The 27,809-nt window shown below is 42.2% G+C and overlaps 1 protein-coding gene across 1 annotated transcript in view; it reads left to right on the top strand.

Annotated features, from left to right (window-relative positions):
* Positions 1–26,724, top strand: part of SLC51A (solute carrier family 51 member A) — a 28,801-nt gene extending 2,077 nt beyond the window's left edge. The window contains exons 2-9 of the mRNA XM_063442816.1: positions 3,464–3,558; positions 4,633–4,787; positions 7,372–7,445; positions 9,611–9,769; positions 10,328–10,439; positions 17,850–17,996; positions 24,436–24,541; positions 25,347–26,724. Of these exons, the coding sequence (XP_063298886.1) occupies positions 3,464–3,558; positions 4,633–4,787; positions 7,372–7,445; positions 9,611–9,769; positions 10,328–10,439; positions 17,850–17,996; positions 24,436–24,541; positions 25,347–25,462 (964 nt within the window). The 3' untranslated portion in view covers positions 25,463–26,724. The remainder of the gene's footprint in view (positions 1–3,463; positions 3,559–4,632; positions 4,788–7,371; positions 7,446–9,610; positions 9,770–10,327; positions 10,440–17,849; positions 17,997–24,435; positions 24,542–25,346) is intronic.
* Positions 26,725–27,809: the final 1,085 nt, after the last annotated feature.

Here is a 27,809-nt window from a genome sequence, read left to right as displayed (position 1 = left end):
TGGCATTTCAAACATCTATAGCTAGAAATTGAAAATCAGCTAAGGTTGAGTCTTGGCAACACATGAAAGAGGCGATCAAATACCAATGCAAAATGGAAAGAGGTATTCCGTCAATATTTTGTGTTAATCCATTGAAATACAGAATATGGAGTAAATGGATTGATGCTTTGGATATAAAGCTATGAATGTTTATCATTCGGACCAAAATTATGTTTAATCTGTAAATGATTTTTGATGAATTCTGTCTGTAGTTACCTGGCTAGCTGCTCCGTTGATTCCCGATGTTATATGTCTATGTCTGTATTTGTTTGTGTGTAATTTGTCGTATATAATCATTGTACCTTATTTTTTTTAAAATAATGTTTTAATTTTTTATTTTTTGTAGTGCACGTGATAATAAACATGCCTGCGATACCACAACAGTAATAGCAGGCGATTCAAAACAGTGAGAATAAACAGTGGCATGGTATCAGAAAAATGTGCACACTTTTTTATATATAATAACACGGTAATAAAGGTGATTGTTGTCAAGAAAGGGTTAATATGTGAAAGCATGCTGGTATCAGTAGCCTGGGACAATAAGCTAAACCACACCCTTTAAACTACAAGAGACAATAGATTATGTGGACGTGTCTACTAAAAGTAGAGAATGCTTGGGCAAACGTATTGAGTACAGGTCAAGATTCAAGAACATAATTTAGGAAATTAGGTGAGGCGAGCCACGTAATTCTATATGTGTGCAAGAGAACGTGTCTATCGTATGTGGGTATGCAGGAAAGCACGCTAAAAATTGCTTTGCACTGTAGTCTGGTTCTCTAGGAAAAGGTCACATTAAGCTTTAAGTGTTGCTGCCATGGGTAAGTGAGTCCACATGTCTGATTGAGGTGCACATGAGTACGTTGAAGAGAGCACTTGAGACACAGGATAGAATGCATGTGACTGTCTCTGTCACCCGACTCCCTCTGCTGGTAAACAGTTGGAGCCCGCTGGTGGGCCTCGGAGGGGCCACTACTGCACGGGTGTGGGTGAGGGTATCCCTCCAGCCCCAGGCTGGTGTAGAAGCCTGCATCTCGTTTCCACAAACTCAGTGATTTCCAGAGTCCGAGTTTCCTCCACATGTGGGAGTACTGGAGGACCTGGTGGTCTGCTGCCACTTACGGTGCTTGCGCCTCTGCAGGTGTGCGTGATGCTTTCGATAACTAGCCCTTGTGGCCTCCAGCCCGGGTGGGCTATGGAAAGTGTGGGTGGTTGGGAAAAATGGGTGCTGTGCCCGAGGGTGACCCCATAGCACCCCGCTGCATGTGACCCTGCTCACCCCTGACTGGCTTGTCTTGTGGCTTGTTCCCACAGCCTGTGTGCGCTCCCGGAGTCTCACAAAGAAGCGGAGAAATATTGCCTTTAAGCGCTGCAGGGAGTCAGTGGCAGCACCTTGTTGGGGCCTTTGCCTTGATGGGAGGTCTTCTCCACGTGTGCGGTATTCAAGGCTCAGAACTCGATCCAGGCAGGTTGCTTCCGATGCCCAGTGCAGACCGGGATATCCCCCACCGGTCCAAATGGGGGGGGGATAGGATACAGGAGAGCTGAGGGATCCCGGCGCGAGTTCGCGAGGAGAGAGGCCGCCTCTCTCCGGCTCGTACCTCGGTAGGCCTCAGCAGATTAATCCGGGTTCCCGGGTGGTGAGAGACAAAATTCTTGTAGCGATGAGTGCGCCCGGGTGTCCCCTGCTTGCTGGGAGCCCTCCAGAAGGTGGACGTGTCGAGTTTTTGTTTTTTTCCCCCCCATATCAGTGATTTTGGCCAGGAGTTCAGTCTATGTCTTCTCAGCCTGAAAGCTAGGCTCCGCCCCCCCAATCATTGTACCTTATTGTCTATATATGTATGTTATATTTATATCTATTGCAATCAAATATAATAATTTTAAAAAGTTATGGATGTGTATATGCACACCTTCAAGTTACAGAAAAAAATAGAAAAGCATAAGACCTAACGAGACAGAAAGACACCACGGAGACATTGAAGATGTTCTCTTATTAGTTCTTAGTTTTACCCCGTTTTAAAACCATTGGAACTTCAATAGCTGGATGACCGTTTTAAGGTTATTTACTAAACTCTAAATTGTGAATACGAATACAAATGGCAAAGTTCAAGCTAGAACGGCAACACTGCAATGGAGTTGAAGAGTGTTTAGATGTGTTTATATAATATATATTTAGAAACAATTATTTTTTCTTAGTGGGAAATTATGCCACCTAGTGGAGTGCATTCATTTTCACATAACATTATATTAATACAAGAGCTTCATAATTGGTTAGCAATGATTCTGGGACCCAATAAGTCTTGAATTGATTGTTTCATTAACAGGCAGTAATACCCAATATGTGTGTTACCTTCCATCCCCACACCAAGACAATGTGTTTGTGTCAGATGGGTCATTTTAAAATCAGCGAGATGAACTTCTGATATTGTATAAACAACGGGTGGCATTCTTCAATGTTTCGGTTTTACATTTCTCATCATAATAGTAGTTGTCCTTTGGTTTTAACTTTCAGACATAGCCATATTGGTTCACCCAACAGTGGAAGTTTTCTATGTTTGCTTGTGTGAGTCAATTGGGGCAACACATTGTCTATTTTTTATGACGGATTCACCTGTAGTGTTGAAAGGGCAACAACAGAACATTTTGAAACAATGTAATTAAATTTTAAAATTTACCTTAATAAATGTTATACTTCTAATGAACATGCATCAGCAGTGATACAATAACACTGGAAAGAGAGCTAAATTAAGGATATTTAATGTCCCCACCTACTCCTCTTTAATCATCCTATTCTTCTTACCCCACCTAACAACTTGTTTCAACCTTTCAACTTGCAGCTCTTTTCAGCCTATTTTGAACAACCTTAATCTAGACCTCGTTATAGTACACCAAAGTTTTCCGTTGGGTAAAATGGCCCTGGTTGATTGTACGTAAGACCTAAATAAAGTTAAATCGGAATCTCTCAGACATCATGCAATCCATTACTGAAGGAGTCTAGTAATTGTATATCTTAGCATTAACTTTTATCTGTGTGGTAAGAGTCACTCTAATGAGAAGTATAATCAGAGCCTATGTTTAACATTGGTTTAACCAATATCTGTAGATCATTAAAAATATGATGTATGAATAGTAAGTATGCAGAAAGGATAGAGGTCATAGAAGTATAGGGAATTAAAGGATCTCCCTTGCCGGCTTGGTCCAGGGCCATCGAGGCCCACTGGGCGTTTATTGCAGAACCCTCCACCTCCCACCTGTAATCCCAAATCGCCCACTATTGGGCGGTAGGGATCAGGTTGACTACCCCTGAAGACTGACAAGCAAACTGGTGAGAATGTTTTTAACTAAAGTCCAAAGCAGATAATCAAGAAAGAGCTAGTGCTTCACATGAAAGTGATATCTTGACTTTTTTTGACTTTTTTTCCCCCAGGTTCCCACCAGGTTTTCTTCAGCTCCTGATTAAAAATTTCAGCATTCCAAGGGCCTGTGTATCCATAGCTCCATCTTCCTCAAAGCTTCCATATTGTAGGTACATCATTTAACTTAACAACACAACCCAAGGTTATACTGTATTATATGTGTATATATTTGCTTTTGGCTATAAAAAAAAGAGCTGGGCAAACATTTAAAAGTGGATTGAAACCAGACCTATATCTTAATTTGCGGTGCAGTATTGTGACCAACGTATGAGATAGTTATACAGTGTAACGACATACATGGTTATTAATTACTGCACCATTTAACTAACTTTCATTTATAGAATTCTGCTGTGCAAATTACTGCAAGGAATACTATAAATTTAAAGAAAACAGTTAATATAAGATGGTGTAGATGAAGTATGGAAAAAAACTGGAGGAAAAACAGAATTAAATAAACTGTGGTGGTCTTAATGTATATTGAGCAGAAAATGGCTGTCTCCCGCAAATCCTATCAGGTCCTGGTGTTTTTGTTTTATAGTAAGATATATCAATGTCTGTATGGGGATTGTACTGAGCTAAAAGCTAAAAAACAAACAAAAATACAAAATAAATGCATTCTCAAGTGAAGTCTATGTGCATGTTTTTAATGCATGTTGACATGGTTATTCACAAAACTGAAAATTGACGGTAATTAAAAAGTGAATTTAAGGTCAAAATAGCTGGACAGAAAAAAATCCTCCAAGTCAGCTGTTTCCAGTTCAGCTAATTTGGCCTCTAATGTAAAATTCACTTTGAATTTACTTTGAATTTCCATCAGTTCCTCTTGCTGGTTATTCAGTAAAACGAGAATTGACAGCAATTCAGAATGAAGTCAAAGTGGATTTTAAATTTAAGGCCAAACTAGACAAACTGAAAAAAATTCTCAAAAGTCAGCTATGCTTTCATTTAGGCTACTTTGACTTTTAATTTGAAATTCACTTTGAATACCAGAACAGATCTCGCTTTACTGAATAATTGTATATCATTGTTTTCTTCTAACATGACACCAATAACACCAGGCACAGTCAGATACCACAATGAAGCTGCAGCAGTCATTGGCGATCATGTTGCCTGATACTTGACTAGAATCATACTGTACCTTTCACCATCATGAATGCTAAGTGATGTGTTTTTGTTTTAGTGCTGGACACATTGCAACTCAGCATTTTGGGGATTCTCACAGTCCTCGCCATATTATCAATTATTATTTATTTGGAAGATGCGTTCTACTTGAAGAAGAAGGTGCGATGTCCAGTCAAAAGGCAAACCCTCTTATGGAACAGTGGGGCTCCCACGGTAAGACAGTGTTTATCGGGTTACATTAAAATTCTGCCATTTGTCACAGATCGAGTTTTCTTTAAAAAAACTGGCATTACTGTCACGCAAAGTTTGTGTCATGTCCCTAAATAAAATAAATACTGACACTAGGTGGGATGATTATTTTCCAATCATCATGCCCCAGTGGTGGGTCAACACCAAAGTACTGGTTGAAGAATTTGGATTACCACCTACTGATCCAAAATTGTTTCCAGTATGTCCAAACTGAACTTACATTGTGTTGTGACATCCTGTCATAGATAACATGGGGGAAGCCTCGTTTCTTCTTGCTTCTGCCTCAATAGTTAGCTAGCCCCCACATTACGGTGGAAATATAAGCTATCCTCCTGCAATGCTTAAGTATGATTTGCACCTTTGTGTTTGCTTCATGATTTGCAGCCTTCACTACAAGCTGTAGGATATATGCAGAACAGCACACACCTACAACGGAAACATCTTACAGAACTTTGACCATTTTAACAGTTCAGCTGGTGACCACAAAGCCAATGTGCAGATTGGTGACAATTTCCCACCATTCGTCTGGTTGCCTGCAAGATGTTTTCTTAAGTGTGCTTTTCAATCATTGCTTCAGCACATAGCAGGAGAGCTTGTCCTACTACCCTGCACATACACTCACAGCCTGCCATGCTGTCAATCTCAGTGTGGAAAACAAAATAGTGCCCTATTAGATTCTTCAAGTGCACCTGGAGAGGTAGCAGGTGTAGTCATACTGCAAGACTCAGCCAGGGCTGAGTGAATAACCCCATTGGTGTGTGGCATTGTGATCCTTGGAAGGTCTTTTTATAAACTCATTGCAAAAAAAGACCATTCTAAAATGTGGTAGTGATAATTGTGGTTGCAATATTTTCAAATGCCTCTTATTGTAGTTGTTTCGCCCTGATTGGAGATCCAGCTTCTCTAGTGTCCATCTAGTGTACACTCCAATACAACCATAATCTATGAAACAAAGGATACTACGTGCAGTACTACACTTAATCTAATACTGCGAGGGATAATAAAATTGCTTTACTGATGCCTCAGCTTTTGGAGTGAATTGCCATTATAAAGTACCTATCAAAATACTTAACATTTAGAACTTGCAGTTTTAACTGAGACATTTCTAAAATGAGTTAAGATTCCCACTTTTTTACCCACCAAAACAAAGAGTCCTTATGTTGGGTAAAGGGTCTATTTCATGGTCGACTGCAAATATTTGCTAATCACCATATAACTAAATGAGTATTCACACACTACAACAAACACTGATTCATTTCAGCAAAACGCAAGTGGAAATGAACTTTCACATCACCTTACAAATCGTTACATTACGGTCTTTTTAATATACATATCCTAATTTCTATATTTAATGCCAGAGATGTAAAATCATAAAGAAATGCATGTAAATATAATATTGGCACAGATATGCCGGCAATTTTTTTAGAAGCTGTGCAGTCAAGCAGTTTATCCATAAAATAAGACAGAATTAATTTATTTTAGAATTTATGTATGGTGTACCATTTCATGTTAAAAATCTATGGTGTAGTATGATTCTTTAAAGCAGCACTGTCACTTGTAGGGTCTTTGATTTTTTTTTTGCAAAGATTCCAGATCATATATCCATTGTGTAGAGGTGATGCAGCTGTTTGGTGATATATCTGATTGTGTGGAGGTATCAGAGCAGTTAGGGTTGTATACCTTCCTTAAAGGGATACTATAAGTGCCAGGAATACAAAGCTGTATTCCTGGCACTAGAGCTCCCTCTGTTCGCCTGTCTCTCGTTCCCAACTAGTTGTTGCTGAGACGTGGCTCCACCTCCTCCGACGTCCCTTGATGAGCAAATGCCATGCGCACATTAGACCTCCCCAGCATCAGTTACCGGACCAAAGGTCTGTTTTGATCCAGGAAGTGACTCCAGTGGCTGTCTGGGAGACATCCACTGAGCGCAGACTTAGAGCTACAATGTAAACATTGCAGTTTCTCTGGAACTGCAATGTTTCACATTGCAGCAATAAGTGCAATAGGGACACTGTACCTAGGTCACTTCAATGAGCTGAAGTGGTCTGGGTGCCTATATAGTGTCCCTTTAAGTTATCTCGTCTTAGTACCTTACTGTTTCCTGAACCATACTTCTCCGGCCAGAAGTCATTCTCACTATTGTACTCTTGTGTGTGTATGAGAGTACAAAACAAGATATATGCCAGATTCTGTAAGACCACAGGGTTTTCCATAAATGTTTCACATTTGTTGGTTCTATCCACCAGTGCGACTAACAGCTGATGGGAAATGAAAGCACAAATTGTGTCTATCACCAAATATTGCCAGTTACATGACACAAAGTGGTCCATACTTTGTCTTATGTATATGACACAAAGTATGAACTACTTTGATTCTATCCTTATGTAAAGCTGAAAAATGACAGAACCACCTTAAGGCAGTTAGTTAGTTAGTAAGCTTTGTAAGGTTTCCATACATATGGTCATGTATACTGTTTGGATGGAAATGGAAGATATGCATAGAATTAAAAAGGCAGGTGAATGATTTTGATGTGATAATTTATTTGCAGGTGGTCGCCATCTTTGCCTGCTTTGGTCTGTGGATTCCACGCTCTGCCTTGTTTATAGATATTGGTATTGGCACGTAAGTGACAACAAAAAAACACAATTCAATAAAAACACTGGACACTGGAGTTTTATTCACCAAACAACAAAATGTTGTAAATTGAAAACTGAATCGCAAAATTTAGGCAAAAATATCCAAATTATAATTATAACTAAGTTTAAGAATGTTTCCAAATTCAAAATTATTTTATTTTTCAATTTTTTTTTTAATTTTTGTAATTACAATTTTGTGTTTAGAGGATAGAGAAGTGAATCTGTCATGGTTCTGATCTTATGCCGGGTTGACTTGAGGTTCTTTATTTGAGTGTTTAGACATGGTTAAACAAGAAAAACTATATGAGTAACAGGATTTATAGTGACGAGGAAATAATAAAGACAAAAGGGAGAAGGTAGAACATAAATCGCCTTAGGGCAAACTGTGTTGGTACCGAGGACTTGACACCAGGAGGGGTCCCGGCAGCTTGCTCTGTTCGCCGCCGGGTGCGAGGCCCCTCTAGTCTGTCCGCAATGTGCAGAACTGCAGACCATGTTTCTTGCAAGATGTGGCCAATCAGAGCATTGATGCGGGTTACCATGGCAACGCTCTGACTGGATCTTGTAATATACATGGTCTGCAGCTCTGCGGAGCTGCAGGCCAGATATTATGGCCACCGGACCACCAGGAAGCTAAAAGATATTTAATCCCTTACCAGCACGCCCCCTCTCTCCTAACATTATCACTCACTCCATCAATACCCACCTCCTTCACACCATCATCACCTCCCTCACACCATCATCACCCCCCTTACTCCATCATCACCCCCACTACATCAATACCCCCTTCACTCCATCAATACCCCCACTCCATCAGTACCCCCCTCCCTCACTCCATCAATACTCCCCTCACTCCATCAATACCCCCCTCACCCCATTAATACCCCCCTCACTCACACCATCATCACCCCCTCACTCCATCAATGCCCCCACTCCATCAATACCCCCTCACACCATTAATACCCCCTCACTCCATCAATACCCCTCCTCCCTCACTCCATCAATACCCCCCCTTACACCCTCAATACTCACCCCTCCTTCACACCATCATAACCCCCCCTCCCTCAGCTCACTGACACACAAGATCATTGAAACACACATGCTCACTACACACACTCACTACAGACACAGTATTTAAACCCTACCTGGCACTGGAGGCTGTGGGAGATTAGTTTTCTCTGGGAGGCCATTTTCAGGCCACTTCCTGCAGCAAGGTCCACTGCTTGAGTGCAGGAGGCAGACCTTATGTGCGGAGGCGGGGCTTCTGAACAGGGGAGGGGCATCTGTGCGGGGGCAGAGCTTCCATGCATACTGGGCCTGGGCATAAGTGGAAAAATTATTTGAATAAAACACTAGGGCTTCTGCCAGCCCCAGGTGCCGCGTCCCACAAGGAAAATTCCCGGTATCCTGGTGGGCTAGTCCGGCCATGTCAGTAAGCAATTGAGATGATCAGCCTCTTTGGTTTGAAATCAGAACTGTAGGTTCAGATTGTTCTAATCAGGGTATTTCAGGATACTTGCAAACAATAGGAAAGTCTATAATATCCAGGAAAGTTGTGTTGTTTTAGGTAGGAGAACCATAGGTTCAAACAAAGCAATAAAGGTATCAAAGTCCAGAATGAAATGAAGCAGGTTGGTTGGATTAAATCATGAGTGTAGATCAGGATGGTTCAAAGTAAGTAAGAGTAGAGCAGGTTTTCTTTAAAATGAGCCAGGAGCAGAAGACTTGTCAGGTTCAAAACAATAACTTCTCTCATTGTGAAGGCAACTCATTTGGTTGGGTGTGGCCTTTTATAGCAGATTTGGATTGTAGGAAATAAAACAGAAGAAATGAAACATGATTTGAGTTGTCAGGATAGGATCCTGATAGAATCATTCAAGGTTATTCACAAAATAGTGATAAGCAAATTGGATATATTTTGTTATGTTTCAGTTCGGCTGTTTTGACATACAATTTGAAATCCACCACGAATTCACTTTGGATTCTTTACAATTCACATTTTATTGAATAACCCTGCAAGTTTCTCTATGCACTTTTTGTTAGCAAAGATTATGCATGCTAACCTTTCAATACGTCCCTTAACATACCCTTTTTCTTCATAAAACAGTAATAAAAATGTGCTCATTATTAGTAATGTTTGCCAATTCCCAGGTATTTTGCAACCTGTTTCTATTTCACAATAATGGTCATTATTGAAGGATATGGAGGAAAAGATGCATTGATCAAGAGAATGGAAAATTCCCCTATGCACATCAATACAGGCCCATGCTGCTGCTGTTGCCCATGTCTGCCTCTCATGAAACTTACCAAGTAAGAATGCACAGAGATTGGTTAATAAACACCATAATCCCTACAGCATGATTAGATGTCAAACTGTTCTAAAATGTTTTGACTGTGAACATTGGGGATTGGGAGTATCAATGAGCTAAATGGATTATGGCGCGTTAAAAGAACTTGAATAGTTTAGTATCCCGTGCATGAACAGCCACACTACACACAGCTCTCTTATATTCATGCACCAAAGGACGAACAGTTATGTGTAAAATAGTTGATCTTAAGTGCATTTTTCAAGTTTTTAGATTTACATACACATGCATTATCATTATCAAATAAATAGGTGACATACAATAAGTATGTCCTGTACAATTTAAAAACAAGTATAGCAGGAAGTAACAAACAAACAAAGCATCTGCTATCTACCACTGCAACTGCTCTCATATTTCATTACTTAAATTGTCATCACTGGTAATTAGTAAGACATCTGTTTAATAAGTCCTTTCAATATTCACTGTCAAGACGAACGTATTTAAATTTGATACATTGGATGATTTTTTGCAATTCTGTAAACATTCACTATTTGCTTTGCAGGAGGAAGTTGAATCTTTTAATTTTGGGTGCTTTCCAGATGGCATTCCTGAAACCAGTCTTCAATATCATTGGTGTAATCCTCTCGGCTGATGGAGCTTTCAATCCAGATGATGTGAGATTACTTGGATTGTTGCTACTTATGTAAAATACTGTGAATGGGGTGAATGCATTTAAATGTTTACATATGAACAGTTTAAGTATACAGCTATCATTTAATCTGAAAAACTATAATGTGTCTGCTTCTAGAAGTTGGAATTATGTTTTAACCAAAAAGGAACATTCGTTTCATATAGTATTTTTCTCATATTTTTAAAAGAACTATCCAAAACAAGTTAATTAAAAGGATACAGGAAACAATCCCCTTTTTAAGTGCATTATATAGGTAATACATTAAATATATAAAACAAATACCCAGAATCACAGTCCTGCTACTTCTGCAAGAACAGTTCAAACAGAAGCACCAGGCAGGCCCCTCCTAGACGAGGAAGATGTTCCACCAATCATGAGCCTATATTTCTAGTAAGCGTTTTATTCTTCAATTGTTTTATTCTTTTTTATTTGTTTGCATTTATATGGAGCTAACTTATTATAAATGGGAGGATATAACAACGATGATACATTTGATACATTTTGACAGAAACAATAGGTTGATGAGGACCATGCAGGAATGACCTTTCAATCTAGAGGAGGTGGGTTATAAAAACCACAATGAGGGGATGGCAACCAAGTACCAGAGTGGGAAATTAGCAGAATTGGAAGGTGAGAGTGAAGTGGAGTGTGAACCCACTAGTAAAATTTAGAGAGTAATAGATATGTTTGAAGAAAGACAGTTACCATGGGAGGCTATAGGCTATGACCCAGCATCACGCAGGGAGACAGTGCGGGATGGAGAGGAGGCAGCCACAGCGTGAGGGGAGAGGAGCACGAAGAGCTCCACACCCCTCACTCCCCCCAGCAGGACCAGGAGTCCAAGCCACCCTCCTGGACACACAAGGTAAGCTAACAGGAGGGTGGCTGGAGATATTACAAAAAAAAGAATCATTTGTGTTTGTATGTGTGTATGTGTATAAGTGTTTGTATGTGTGTGTATGTGTATGAGTGTATGTGTATGATTGTACAGGTGATACTCGAAAAATAAGAATATCGTGCAAAACTTCATTTATTTAAGTAATGCAATGTAAAAGGGGAAACTATTATATATGATTTAGAGGCATTACATGCAAAGCAAGATAGTTCAAGCAGTGATTTGTCATAAGTGCAATGATTATGGCTTACAGCTCATGATCCACAATCTCAGTAAATTAGAATATTACATGCAATCAATAAAACAAGGAGTTTACATAGAACAATATCGGACATCTGAAAAGTATAAGCATGCATATGGACTCAGTACTTGGTTTGGGCCCCTTTTGCATCAATTACTGCCTCAATGCGGCGTGGCATGGAAGCTATCAGCCTGTGGCACTGCTGAGGTGTTATGGAAGACCAGGATGCTTCAATAGCGGCCTTCAGCTCTTCTGCATTGTTCGGTCTCATGTCTCTCATCTTTCTCTTGGCAATGCCCCATAGATTCTCTATTGGGTTCAGGTCAGGCGAGTTTGCTGGCCAATCAAGCACAGTAATCCCACAGTAATTGAACCAGGCTTTGGTGCTTTTGGTGCTAGAGGTGCTTGCTGGGGCAGTACTGCCTAGTGTGCAGCACTGCCATTCAGTGTCTCCACCCTCTGATTGCAGACACTGAACTTTCCTCATAGAGATGCATTGATTCAATTTATCTTTATAAGGAGATGCTGAGTGGCCAGGGCTATGTTTGACTTGTGCTGGCTCTGCCCCTGATCAGCCTAGTTGACAGTCTCAGCCATCCCTCACTTGCATAAGCTGTAGAGCTGCTGTCTGGACTCTCTGTACTGTGTAGCTGCTCCCCCACAGATCAGTGAGAAGTAGAGAGAGGCAGGGATATGCTGTAACTTCCTATCCCTGCCTCTCTTCACACACAGTGACCCCTACTGGCCGGTGCTGGTATTGCAGAGTAATCTCAGTTTATACTGCATTTGTATTTTGTATTACTGCAATACCGGCACGGCTAGGCAGCCTCAAATACCGGCTGTGCCAGTAAAATACCAGTCAGGTGGCAAACCAAAGAGTAGTGTGTAAAAAATTTTTTTTTTTTTTAATGGGCCTATTCCATGGGCTGGGCCTGGAGCTGCAGCTCCATCAGCCCCTATGTTAATCCGGCCCTGCATAAAGCTCGTCTGCGAAAGCATGAAGTGCTCCAAAATCTCCTGGTAGACGGCTGCATTGACCCTGGACTTAATGAAGCACAGTGGACCAACACCAGCAGATGACATGGATCCCCAAATCAATACAGACTGTGGAAACTTCACACGGACTTCAAGCATCTTGCAGTGTGTGCCTCTCCATTCTTCCTCCAGACTCTGGGTCCTTGGTTTCCAAATGAGATGCAAAAGTTGCTCTCATCAGAAAAGAGGACTTTGGACCACTGAGCAACAGACCAGGTCTGTTTTTCTTTAGCCCAGGTAAGACGCTTCTGACGTTGTTTGTTGTTCAGGAGCGGCTTGACAAGAGGAATACGACATCTGAAGCCCATGTCGAGGATCCGTCTGTGTGTGGTGGCTCTTGATGCACTGACTCCAGCCTCAGTCCAGTCCTTGTGAAAGTCCCCTACACATTTGAATGGCCTTTTCCTGGCAATCCTCTCCAGGCTGCGGTCATCCCTGCTGCTTGTGCACATTTTTCTTCCACACTTTTCCCTTCCACATAACTTTCTATTAATGTGCTTTGATAGAGCTCTTTGGGAACATCCAACTTTCTTCACAATCACCTTATGAGGCTTTCACTCCTTGTGGAGGGTGTCAATGATGGTTTTCTGCACAACTGTCAGGTCAGCAGTCTTATCCATGATTGTGATTCCTACTAAACCAGACTGAGAGACCATTTAAAGGCTCAGAAACCCTTTGCATGTGTTATGGCTTACTTAGCTGATTAGAGTGGGACACTGTAAGCCTAGAATCAGGGCTGGACTGGCCCACCGGGATACCGGGAAATTTCCCAGTGGGCCGTCGGCACCTGGGGCCGGGCAGACACCTGGGTCTGCTGGCGGCCGCTGGAGGAGGTCTTCAGGCGGCCGCTGGGGGAGGTCTGCTGGCAGCCGTTGGTGGAGGTCTGCTGGCGGCCGCTGGGGGAGCTGCGCTGGCTCTGCTCCCCAGCGCGCAGCTTAATGAGACCGGGGCCGGAATATGATGTCATATTCCGGCCCCGGTCTCATTCAGCAGCGTGCAAGGGCGGGAGAGCAGAGCTAGCGCAGCTCCCCCAGCGGCCGCAAGCAGACCTCCCCAGCGGCCGCCAGCACAGGTGCCCCAGCAGCCTCCAGCACAGACAGCCGTCTGCACTGCACGACCCCCTGGCAGGTAGGAGTAATGTGTGTCAGAGTTTGTCTGTCTGTTATGGTGTCTGTCTGTGTCATGGTGTGTGTGTGTGTGTATCTGTCATGGTGTGTGTGTGTGTCTGTCATGGTGTGTGTGTGTGTGTGTGTGTCTGTCATGGTGTGTGTGTGTGTGTGTGTCTGTCTGTCTGTCATAGTGTGTGTCTGTCTGTCATGGTGTGTGTGTCTGTCTGTCTGTGTCATGGTGTGTGTGTGTGTGTCTGTCTGTCTGTGTCATGGTGTGTCTGTCTGTCCGTCATGGTGTGTCTGTCTGTGTCATGGTGTGTGTTTGTCTGTCTGTCTGTGTCATGGTGTGTCTGTCTGTCCGTCATGGTGTGTGTGTGTCTGTCTGTCTGTCATGGTGTGTGTGTCTGTCATGGTGTGTGTCTGCCATGGTGTGTGTGTCTGTCTGTCATGGTGTGTGTCTGTCTGTCATGGTGTGTGTCTGTCTGTCATGGTGTGTGTGTGTGTGTCTGTCTGTGTCATGGTGTGTGTGTGTGTGTGTGTCTGTCTGTGTCATGGTGTGTGTGTGTCTGTCTGTCTATGTCATTGTGTGTCTGTCTCTCCATCATGGTGTGGCTGTCATGGTGTGTGTGTGTGTGTGTCTGTCTGTGTCATGGTGTGTGTGTGTGTGTGTGTGTCTGTCTGTCTGTCATGGTGTGTCTGTCTGTCATGGTGTGTGTGTGTCTGTCTGTCTGTGTCATGGCGTGTCTGTCTGTCCATCATGGGGTGTGTCTGTCTGTGTCATGGTGTCTGTCTGTATGGTGTGTGTGTGTGTCTGTCATGGTGTCTGTATAGTGTGTGTGTGTGTGTGTGTCTGTCATGGTGTGTGTGTGTCTGTCATGGTGTGTGTGTCTGTCTGTCATGGTGTGTGTGTGTGTGTGTCTGTCTGTCTGTCATGGTGTGTGTGTGTGTGTCTGTCTGTGTCATGGTGTGTCTGTCTGTCCGTCATGGGGTGTGTGTCTGTCCATCATGGGGCGTGTGTCTGTCTGTGTCATGGTGTGTGTGTCATGGTATATGTGTGTGTGTCTGTCTGTGTCATGGTGTGTGTGGGTCTGTCTGTGTCATGGTCTGTCATGGTGTGTGTGTTTGTCTGTCATGGGGTGTGTATCTGTCATGGTATATGTGTGTGTTTCTGTGTCTGTCATGGTGTATATATGTGTTTTAAAAAAGTGTTTTTGCTCACCTTTTTTTTCCCCACACAGCGTGCTGGTCTCCCCTCGACTGGCCCTGCCTCTATGGCTGAGATCATCAAGCTTGAGGATCTCAGCCAATCCGATGCTTTGCCATAGGATTGGCTGCAAAATGCTACACCAACCAGCATCTCCTCATAGAGATGCATTGAATCAATGTATCTCTATGAGGAACGTTCAGCACCTACAGAGTGTGGAGGCCCTGAATGTAGGTGCACTGACACAGGAAACACCTCTAGTGACCGTCTGAGTGACTGTCACTAGCGGTGTCACTTTGAAGCAATGTAAACACTGCCTTTTCTCTGAAAAGTCAGTGTTTACATTGAAAAGCCTATAGGGACATGCTATAGACACCAGTACCACTACATTAAGCTGTGTGTGTGCATCTGCTAGTGAATGAGCTTACTTGCATGTGTGTGCCTGCTAGTGAGTGAGCTTGTGTTTTTATGTCAATGAGCTGATGTATATCAGTGAGATTGTTTGTTTGTTTGTCTATGAGGCTGTGTATCAATGAGCTTGTGTGTGTCATTGAGATGTCAGTGAGATTGTCTGTGTCTGCATGTGAGTTTTACTCTGAAAGGACCAATATTTTATATTAGAAAAAGATATATATATATATATATATATATATATATATATATATATTACTAAATCATCTGTCCTGGCAAGACATAGCCTTACATATTACAATATATGGCGCAGTGAATTATGGGGCTGGCATAATTTTTTTTTCCAGGGCTGCTTTGTATCCCCAGTCCGGCCCTGCCTAGAATATTGCACCTTTTCACAATATTCTAATTAACTGAGATTGTGGATTTGGGGTTTTCATGAGCTGTAAGCCATAATCATCGCACTTATGACAAATCACGGCTTGAACTATCTTGCTTTGCATGTAATGCGTCTATCTCAAATATTAGTTTCCCCTTTTACATTGCATTACTGAAATAAATGAACTTTTGCACGATATTCTAATTTTTCGAGCATCACCTGTATGTGTATGAGTGTGAGTGTATGTATGAGTGTGAGTATGAGTATGTGTATGTGTGTGTGTATTTGAGTGTGTGTGCATGAGTGTGTGTATGTGTATGAGTGTATGTGTATGTGTATGAGTGTTTGTATGTGTGTGAGTGTATGTATGAGTGTGTGTGCATGTGTATGAGTGAGTATGAGTGTGTGTGTGTGTCAGGTTGTTTGTGAGTGTCTGTGTAAGTATCTGTGTAAGAATGCATGTATGTATGTATGTGGCAGTGTATGTGCATGCATCTAATCAGTCAAACACCAGCAGAACATACAAGCACACTCCTGCAATCTAACACAAATATTACATACAAACACACCCCTGCATTTAAACTCAAAAATATATATATACAAACACACCCCTTCACAGAAACACAAAGACCTCAAATGTACATCCCCATTTAAAAGCGAACATGACATTCAGACACACCCCTGCAATCAAACGCAAATATTACATACAAACACACTCCTGTATTAAAACCTAATAAATGTATACAAGCACCCCGTCAAACACCAACACTGTACATTACAATATAGCGCCAGTAAATGCAGCAGCGCTGTACAGATATACAACCTAGACATTTTGACTCGGGGGGCCTTGGAAAAATACTGAAATATTAAGGGCACCTTGAACCTAAAACGTTTGGGAACCACTGGGTTAGACTATGGGAGTCTGCTGGAAGGAGGCAGGTTGTTTTATGGCAGTGGAGCTGCCTGCGAGAAGTCCTGTAAGGGTGAGTTAGCAGTATGGGTATGGGCAAAGGGCCGGGGAAGGTCACCTGCAGAGTGAAGAGGCTGACAAGGATGGTACCCATGAATTAGTGAAGAAATGTAGTGTGGGTTAGAGTTTATGAGAGCTTTGTAGGTAAGTTAGTATTTTGATTTGAATCCTGTATGGTACAGGAAGCCATTGTAACGATTGACACAGGGTGATGTATGACAGGAGAAAAATGACAGGAGAAAAATGAGCATGGCAGTAGCATTTATTATGGACTGTAGGGAGGTAGTATGGTTTCTGTACAGACCAATTAGGAGAAAATTACAGTAGTAAGTGCTATTACAATAGCATGAACAAGCTCCTTAGTAGCATCTAGCACAAGAAAGGTGCGGATATTGACAATGTGTTTAAGGTGGAATTGGCAGGATTTGAACAGACTGGATTTGAAGTGTAAAGGTAAGGGCTGTGACACAAGGGCAGTGGGCTCTATATACACTAACCTTTGCAATGATGCAAAGTTTTAATAATGCCTACAGTCAAAATTAAGAACCATAAATAATACATGATGGTTTGGCTAGAATGCAATGAACTCCATTGTGGTTATGTTAGATATTGAAATTAATATTTAGTTTAATCCTGATTATACCCCTGAACACTTCAAATGTTTATTTGCTCCATGCCTAGGACTTGGTGAGATTTGCATAAAGAGCTGTCAGATAGATTAGACAGATCCATGTTGGTGAACTGATGTGGAAAGGTTTCTGATAATGATGGAAGTTACATTCAAATTATGGATGCCTGTAGACTAATACTGGCATTCTGTAGCTAGTCTAATAAGAAGAGACAATCAAGTCGTATGGGCATACAAAACAATGCACCTTGAAAATATACCTGCATAGGTAAAAAAAAAAAAAAGAAAAGTATAAAAACCATTAAACATACCGTACCTCATCACTCAATAAAAAGGTGTGTACAGAGAGCACATTGCAAGAGCAATGTTTGACTATACATTCTCAGATGCCCTTATAGTGTGACCTTAAGTCATGAAATTAAAGGAGTGGGGGTGACATTTCCTCTTGTTACTCCTTCATATTGTGACCATTACAGTATAACAGCATGTTGTGTAATGTAATAACTGTTTTGCGGTTATAGATGTCTGTTGGAAGCGTTGCACTCTGGATGAACTCCATCCTTGGGTTTTCTACTATAATTGCTTTGTGGCCCATTGGAATTCTGTTTCGTGAAGCCAGAACACAGCTGGCTGAGCAGAACATTGGGACAAAGTTTGCAGTTTTCCAGGTAAGACTTACAATTTCCACTACTTACGTTTCTCACAATACTATCTATGAGCATACAAGGATGTATTCACTAAAATGAGACTTCAAAGTGAATTCCACATTCAAGGCCATAATAGTCAAAGTTAAATTCTAACTGACTTGGAGAATTTTTCAGTCGGCTATTTTGTCTTTAAATTTGTAATTCACTCTGAATTCTCACTTTAGTGAATAAGCCTGAATAAGACAGTGTGAACCAAATTCAGATCACATTGTGAATTTTATATAGGAACATTTTCTGCAATACCCATAATTGGGGTCAATGAAAAAAAGAGATGGTTTTCAAACTTTGCTTTTCTGGCCTTAATTTTTCAGTTTGGTTGTCAACACACCTCAATGTACTGTTTTGTTAGTCGGGGCAGTACAATTGTTTGGTAAAGATACAGCTGATCTTCTCAGCAACAAAAACAGGGCACAGGGGATATCTTTATTAACCTTGGCAGATTGGTGGGTACTAAGTATCTCTTTAACAACAGACAGTCTTTCCAACTGCAACTATTTATCATAATGTAGATTCTTCTTTAAATTTGTTACGGAGAATATGACAACAGAGAAAATGCAATATGAATCTTTTCTACACAGAATTACAGTTTGGAATGAGTTTTGTAGCAAATAAAGCAATGAATAGTTGGAAAAGAGATATTTTGTGCAGTTAAAAATATATACTTCTGGGGGGCGGAGCCGGACCGCCAAGCTAAGCGGTTGCAAGCAAGACTAGCTCCTGCTGCATACAAGCTTTTAAACATGAAAACTGTGAAAATCGACTTAATTACAGATCGACAGCGAAAGTCCTTAACGCTGAAGGGACACTGGATCCAGGGTGAGGCTGGCTCCTCGAGCTTCAGTCCCCTGGAGGGGAGGCTTTCGATGACCCAGTTGGGGACTACTCTGGCGGTGAGAGGGGCGGACGGCCACTGCCCCACTATCCTGCCTAACGGTGCCCAGCCAGAGGCCCAGACCCGGGGGGACCCGGGCTTGTTCCCCCCCCTATGGACCGCTGGGGGTGAACCCGGTCCTCACCCAGAGGCACTGCATCCAAGGCCCAACGACGCTGCAGCCCTGCTCGACGACCCGGCCGCAGCACACAAGATGGTGGAAGCCATGTGCGCCGGAGGAGGCGAAAAGCACGGCCCTCGCACCGAGCTCCCAGCAAACAGCGTGGTGTCTGGACATGAGCCCAAGAGACCTGAAGAGTCCGTGGCCCTTCCACCCCGCACCACAGCATAGCAGGCAATTCCTCACACGTCCACTACATGAGCCACGCCAACGGCGAGCAGCGACGGAGTCCCAGCCGGATCGATTGTGGCTGAGGAGCCGGAAGACTAGGATGCCACACAGCGATTACCCCTGCCAGCCAGGGCCGGATTAACATAGGGGCTGATGGAGCTGCAGCTCCAGGCCCAGGCCCATGGAATAGGCCCATTTAAAAAAAAAATGGGCCTATTTGGGCCTTTTTTTACACATTACTCTTAGGTTTGCCACATCACTGGTATTTTACTGGCACAGCAGGTATTTGAGGCTGCCTGGCCGTGCCAGTATTGCAGTAATACCGGCAATACAAATGCAGGTATTTTTCTCAGAATAAATGGAGATTACTCTGCAATACCAGCACCGGCCAGTAGGGGTCACTGTGTGTGGAGAGAGGCAGGGATAGGAAGTTACAGCATATCCCTGCCTCTCTCTACTACTTACTGATCCGTGGGGGAGCAGCTACACACCACAGAGTCCAGACAGCAGCTCTACAGCTCAGGTAAGTGAGGGATGGGGGGAAAGGCAGCAGGGACACATGGGGACACTGAGACACTAGGGGACACTGAGACACTAGGAGACATATGGGGACACTGAGACACTAGGGGACACATACACTAGGACACACTGAGACACTAGGACACATGGGGACACAGACACTGGGAGACCTGGAAACACTGAGACACTTGGGGACACTGGAAAACATGGGGACACAGACACATGGGGACGCTGTGAGACATAGGGACATTGGGAGGCACTGAGACATTGGAACACGGAGACACTATATCCCCATTTCTCCCAGTGTCCCCATGTCCCCCATCCAGTGTCGCTAGTGTCTTGGTGTCCCCATGTCTCCCAGTGTCCCCAAGTGTCTGTCTCCCAGCCAGCGTCCCCTAGTCTCCCAGTGTTTGTGTTCCCATGTCTGTGTCCCTAGTGTCTTAGTGTCCCCAAATGTTTCAGTGTCCCCATGTCTCCCAGTGTCTGTGTTCTTAGTGTCTTAGTGTGCCTAGTGTCCCCATGTCTCCCAGTGTCCCTATATGTCCCAGTGTCCCCATGTCTATGTCCACAACTGTCCTCATGTCTCCCAGTATCCCCAAGTGTCTGTCTCCCAGCCAGTGTCACGGGGACACACTGAGACATGGGGACACTGGGAGACTAGGGGTCTGGGTGACATGGGGACACTGACACTGTGATACATAGGGACACTGAGACACTTGGGTGACTTGCGAGACTGAGACACTGGGAGCAATCCATCTATACAGCAGAATCAAACTGTGAGTAGTTTGTTGGTGATTTTACGGAATTTTCTCTGATGTCACTCCTTGTGATTATACACATGATTAAGGCTGGTATTTATTTTCAAAAAAGGTGGCAACCCTAACTACTCTTCACATACTCTTGCTTAAAGGAGCACTACAGGGTCAGGAACACAATCATGTATTTCTGACCCTGCCCCTTCTTGACTCCCTAAATATAGTAAAATATGCTGCTGGATCTGCCTCTGAACTGACTGCCTGCTGACATCATCAGAAGTGGTGGTCTGAGCAAATTACAATACTTCCCCATAGGATTGGCTGATACTGTCAACTAGGCAGATCAGGGGCAGAGCCAGCAGAAGTCCAACATAGCCCTGGCCAATCAGCATCTCCTCATAGAGATGCATTGAATCAATGCATCTCTATGAGGGAAGTTCAGTGTCTGCATGCAGAGGGTGGAGACACTGAATGGCAGTGCTGCACACTAGGCAGTACTGCCTCAGGGTGCTGCCTGCATAGTATGCCCTTAGTTGGACAGCCTGCATTATTGGCGGGCAGCCTGACATGCATTCATGCCAGGCTGTCCTTCAAATTCTTTGGACAGACATGCCCCCTTTTTGGGCATATTCTCCCCTTTTGGCAGTTCTGGATATGTGATTTGCATCAGTGGCCCACCCTTTTACCCCGCCCATTGACTTCCTGCTTCACTGGACACTGCTGTTAGGGGGTATGGATTTACTTGAAAGATGAAAGCATAAATTAGAGAGAGATTAGCATAGAGTATGTGTTTTCTTATAGCTGAATCCTATGAGTTTCCCTCCAGCACCATCTCCATCAGATACATGACGCTTGGGAGGTATGACTGTTTTAGTGTTTTTGGTCGATAAGATTCCGTAATTAGGCCCATCAGAATTGTCAGCACCAGGCCCAGTGTGCTCTTAATCCGGCCCTGCTGCCAGCGACTTAATACCCAACTGCCAAGCAAAGCTCACCTACAGCAGAGCCGACGGTATGCGCACCCCACGCACCTCTTGCAGTGCAGCGACCTCGAAGGAGGAACACAAGAAGCACCGGGCAACAGGGCAAGAGAGACGCCCAAATATCTATCCCGGCGGACACCACCCTCCTGCAGCACAGAAGTGGCGGGCTTACCCCGGCGGGGCTACGGCCCAGGGGACACCAGCGAGAGGCTCAGAGACAGGCAAGAATGGACTTCGCCCGACCCCAGGGACTGACGGACATTCGATCCCGACCACACCGACGCTGCAGATCTGGCGTTGGCTGACTCAGAGCACACTACATTAGGCGAAGCCTCGGGCCCACCGAGCCGAGGACTCCAGGAGCTGAGGACGGATTGCGAACTCTAGTTCAGCCAGGGTGACGAATTAATAGATGCTTACAGTTCAGACAAAGCTGTTTTGTTATTAAGCTCCATAATATAGCATAGCAATATATATCCTTGCATGACACAAACTAGGCATGCACTCAGCATACTACTCTGACATTGCCAGCATAATGACAACCCTGCCTGCTTGCTAATTTACTAGTAAACCAGTTTTCTTTTCTCCACATATGTACATCACCACTGTTATTTCTATTATGTGTCTCTTGACTATACCCAACTGCTTATTAGGTGTTTTCTATGTGTAACTACTTAGTCAGCTCAACCCTAGGGGTCTCTACGATGATCTTATTAACATAGGATGTACCATCCAACGAATAGTTAAATGTCACCAACCGTGCCACACTTAATGGGGAAGCGCACAGTGACTACACAAGCAAGCGCAGTAGCGCCAACTCTAGCATGCCACCCGACACTTAACTAATACTCGGCAGCCGTAGTAATGTTATACCTAATGTACCTTATCTACTCATGCTTGTCAACTATTTACCATTACCTTAACTATAAAATTGTGCAAATGTCATTATATACCCCACTGTCTCTACTGTTATTGGAACTAGCAAGTGACATACATGTCTGTTACACCTCTATGCACTGCAAAAATAAAGAATTGAAAAAAAAAAATATATATATATATATATACTTCTACATTTATAGCCTTGTTTAGTAGTAACTTAGGGTATACATATTACCACAACTGTATATAGTTAAAGGGATACTATAGCGCCAGGACTACAAAGCTGTATTCCTGCCATTATAGCTCCCCCTATCTCCCCCTCCCTCACACCCCTCCCCACCGCACAGGTAAATAAAGGGTCAAAACTACTTGATTTACTTACCTTTCCCCAGCACTGATGTCTCTCAGCGCTGGGTCGACACTCCACCACCTTCGACAGTCCGCGACATGCGCGTGCTAATGTGCATGCGCTGAAAATGCGCATTAGACCTCTTCATAGGAAAGCATTGAATCAATTCTTTCCTATGGGGAAAAAAATCTGATGCTGGAGGTCCTCATGCAGAGCAGAGCATGAGGACCTCCAGCATCAGATATCGGACCAAAGGTTCGTTTCGATTAAGGAAACCTTCTTGTGGCTGTCTGGGAGACAGCCACTGTGGGCTGACTTAGAGCTACAATGTAAACATTGCAGTTCTCTGGAACTGCAACGTTTAACATTGCAGCACTAGGTGCAAAAGGGACAGTGCACCCAGACAACTTCAATGAGATGAAGTGGTCTGTGTGCCTACAGTGTCCCTTTAAAGGGACACTACAGACCCCTAAAGTACTTCAGCTTGCTAAAGTGATTTATGGGTGACTATTTTGTCTTCTTTTTCTCATGTTAAAAAAGTGCAGATTTCAATAGAAATTGACACTTTTTTTTAATCATCCTTGTTACACTCCCAGCTGTCAGTTAGACAGTCAGTCATGTTACTTCCTGATTGCTTAGCTCAGTGGAGCTAAACTCAAGAGACAGGCAATTGGTCAGAGCACCTGCCTAGCAAAGACTGTGAAGTCTATAATTGGGCAACAATAGAAAGTCTGGGCTGGGAAGAAGGGGAGGACTTGCAAAGGCTTTACATAAAAAAAGCTACAGCTTTTGCAATCTGTTTTTAGATACACCTCTAATAAAAAGATTCATAATTAAATGCATGTACGTTTTCATTGAGAGTAACTACATTGATTGTATTCATTTATTTATATTAATTTCTGGCGTGGAGTGTCCCTTTAAGGCACAAGAACCAGACAGTGTGGTTACTGTTAAAAATAACACAGATAAAAGATAGCAGAGAATCATGGAAAATACAGTTACCACAACAAATCATGTAATCTAGCTGATAAGTACCCAGAAATAGATAAGTGGCATGTAAGCATCAAGTATAAGGGTAGAACACGCAAGAAGGAGAATTTATAATCCACTAGATTACGCAACAAGGCAACACGTATCAGAATTATAAAGGCCAAACTCCAAGCCATGGAGGGTTGGGTTCCAGTGCAAGCATTATATTAGGGGTGGCCAAAATGTAGTGGCCAAAAATGTAGATCCCTGGCTATTGTAGAACTACAAACCCCATAATGCTTTGCTAGCTTTAAGGACACCAATTACAGAATACAGGGCAACATGTGTTGTATTGAAAACAACAAGAAATGCAACGCATACTTGAAAATGCATTGTTTTTTTATATTTATATGGATGAACAGAAAATATGCATTTTCCTTAAACCAGGTTCTTCTTATTTCCTCAAGTATCAAGGTTTGTAACAATCACATGTGTTTGAGATTTAATACTTTATCTAACGATTTTAAATCAGAAAACATTACATTGTTTTAGATAGTATTTCAACATAGAACCACACAGAAATAAGCCTTGTGCTCACATTTACACTAATTTTGGCCAGCAGCAACAGCTATTGTAATAATCTTCCAAAATATTTACTATTAACTAATTTTTATTTCTTATTTTTTAAGATTTCTTCATATTAATTGTTATTTAATTTTCCAGATTCTCCTCATCTTGACTACAATGCAGAGCTCAATCTTCAACATGCTGGCTAGTTTTGGACAGCTGCCTTGTGTGCCACCATATATGTATAAAGCCAGATCTCAGAGTGAGTCTAATGTTCTTTGTAACACAGCTTACAAGCTATATGTACATCCTAGGTACACAAAGTTAGGGTTCTAAAATGTACAAGTATTGCTGGCACTATGGACCAGTAAAAGAGACCACATATCAAGCCCCCAGCCTGTGAACAAAACTCCCCACTAAATAGCAAATAAACCAGTGCAAATTAAGACTAAGAGTGTTTTTGCATTGTCAACCTGTCACACCCAGGGAGAATGAGAGTGCTGTGAGTAGTGTTCTTTTTTTTTTTGAACTCTTCACACACATGATAAATCAAATGCCTAATGTCTCTCAATGGGGTACTGAAGTGAAATCCATACATTTTCTCCTAAATTTATCTGAAAAATCGCAAAATTACCAAATGTGCCCTTAATTAAATTTGTATATTTGGGGATATTGGCCACATTTGCATACAATTTATTTTGAGTAAACACTCATATTGACTCATTTATCATACCAACATTTGGCAACTTGTTAGCAAAAGTGAATTATAAAAGTTTTGAATGTTTGAATCTATGACATCAATCAATCAATAGATCATGTATTATTTAAGTAGCTAAGAAAATATGTTGTGTTTTTTTCCCTTAGACTAAACTGTGTGCTAAATGCTCACCTCTTGACACAAGCATCATTATATTCAATGAAAAAAGCTGTGACTTAAACTTACCAGTTCTGATTTCTAAAATAATAAAAGCAAAACAACAAATGCTTGTAATAAAAGCAATGAAATTGATATATTTTTGTACATTTTCAGCTGTTATTCACCCAGCTATATGTTTGGTTTTATCTAGTGATGAACAACCAGTTGCTGATTGTGGAGGCATTCATTCTTTCAGTCCTGGTGAGGGGGGCCTACAGAAGAAGAGACAACGAACCAGGGTTCGCCCTTAAGCCAGTGGCTGTGTGATGAGGAGGACCTCCAATTAGTAATCACAGTACATTGACTCCTTCTACTTTGTTTCCCCACATATTGTGTGTCTAAAATACATTTAGATTTGGTATAATGCATTCAAACTCCTTAATGAAAATGCATGGGCAAAATAATATGTTGCGATGACTCTTCACGAATACGGAATTCTTGTCAAGACATGTTACATCTGCAGCTGCGGAATGGGTGTAATTAAGTCTGTAAGTACTTAGAAACCGTATTCATGCCTCCAAGACTATAGACAGAACACTTTTATTTAGTCATATATTTTGGCTGAGGCTGACCTATTTTTTTTACTGTTTAGATTTAGAACATGCCAAAATCTTATACAAACATTTCCGGTTTTTCTTTTCTGTATTGATCATGTCAATATTCGATTGAGACTATTTTGCTGCATCTTTTGAGTCAATGTTAATTATATATCGGAAAGATTGACAAGACCATAGTGAAATCCAACTGCTGATATCCTTTGGCATAAGAAGATATGTCTTTAAATTATTATAACCATGTGCAAACTGGGAGAATTACAGAGGGTACCGGCTAGAAAGTTACAATTTGCTAGCCCGTCTGTCCAGCTGGTGAACGTGATGCTCTTGATGTATGCATCAGACCATGCCAATATAGACTGACTAACGAAAAATTATGAATCTCTGTCAGCCATCAATACGGCTTCAAAGGAAGATACTAGGCTCACAATGTAACCAATGTAGCCATTGAAGTGCATTAAATCTAAAATGTTCTCATTGGTGATAAGTAGTATTAAAAAAGAAAGAATAAGAAAAAAAAAATAGGTTATATTTCAAAATACACCCCTGCCAGATCACCATTTGAATCTATTGAATCTATCCATTTGAAACCCAGAATAAAAGACACAGGCTCTAAATGACACGTTATATAGTAGGAGAACCTCAAATAACAGGACAGTCCACTCCAGTGTTTGTAATATGTCTTTCTCGAGCCATGTGCTTCACTACCCTACACAGAAAGTATTTTTTTTGCAGGAGTTTTTACATTTTTCTACGATAAACACAAGGTTCCTACTCATTAGTGCAGCTGTGTGTACTTTGCAAAATGTTCAAAAAAGGTATATGTATGTGCAAGAGTTACTACCAACTGATTTGATAGATTTCTTATCCTGTTTTCACTTCTTTGCTTTTCAACTGCATTTTACAGTTTTTCTTCCCGAATGTTCCACTTAAAGCGTCTGTCACCAAAAATAAACTTTATCAAATATGTTTCTATATGGTTCCTTGTGTTTGAATTTATTTTTATTTATTTCCTGTGTGCTCTAGTTTAAAAAAAAAACCACAAGGGAAATTAAGGACTGTAACGGAGCTTTGTGTACCCCGGTTGGGTACCTCCGCCGACAGATGCTCCCAGTGCTTACCGAGTGCTCCAAGCACTTCTCCAGACACCATAAGTACTGCAGACCCCACAAACCGCTGCAGCTTTGTTTGGGTCTCGCCGTCTCCTACCCACCCTGGACCTACGGCAAGGCTTCAGGTTCCAGTGGGTGAACCTCTCTTCCTCCAGAGAGCGAAGCAGGAACAGCTCTTACAAGAGCTAGTGATTATTCAAGGGAGTATGAAGAGCATAGCAATCCCTTGTAGCAGTTTCCCCCAATAAAAGACAAGATTGAGGGTAAATCAAGAACAGAAAGTTTAATGGCACACACTGGTCTTTTATACAAGTTTTACAGCAAAGGCGATGCCCAGGTGGACCTAGTTGGGCACCGAATACAAAACATACAAGCCAATAAAAACAGAGGTTTACATTCAGACACTCCCATACAGTGTACACAATCCCTCCCCTCTGCCTGTGATACAATTAACAAAGATCATTATCCTCTTGTCCTCATCTAGTGGTAAGTAGGCAATCCAGTATATTATTAGTGGCACTAATCCCCAATTTACCTCACATTAAAGGGTCACTATAGTCACCAGAACCATCTACAGCTTGATTTAGTGGTTCTGGTATCTATAGCCGGTCTAAGCAGGCTTTTTAATATAAACACACTGCCTGTTCAGAGAGGAGACACTGTGTGCAGCACTGGCGTTGGCTCATATGGCAGATCACATGGGTGGGCGGCAAATTTTTGAATGCCTAGGGCGGCAAACATCCTTGCACCAGCCCTGATCGGATGTCAGCCTCTTCAGATTCAACTGAACATCTGCAATCTCAAACCAAATTATAAAAATACACTAAGCACTTAAAGTGATACTATAAACTTTAGAATAATTTGTTTTAATGAAACAGTTTTGGGGGTAAATATCATGCCCATGGGATCTCACTGCTTAATTCTCTGCTACTTATGAGTTAAATCACT

Source organism: Pelobates fuscus, chromosome 2 (genome assembly GCF_036172605.1).
Source record: "Pelobates fuscus isolate aPelFus1 chromosome 2, aPelFus1.pri, whole genome shotgun sequence".
NCBI classification, from domain to species: Eukaryota; Metazoa; Chordata; class Amphibia; order Anura; family Pelobatidae; genus Pelobates; species Pelobates fuscus.
This window is presented reverse-complemented; position numbering and strand designations above follow the sequence as displayed.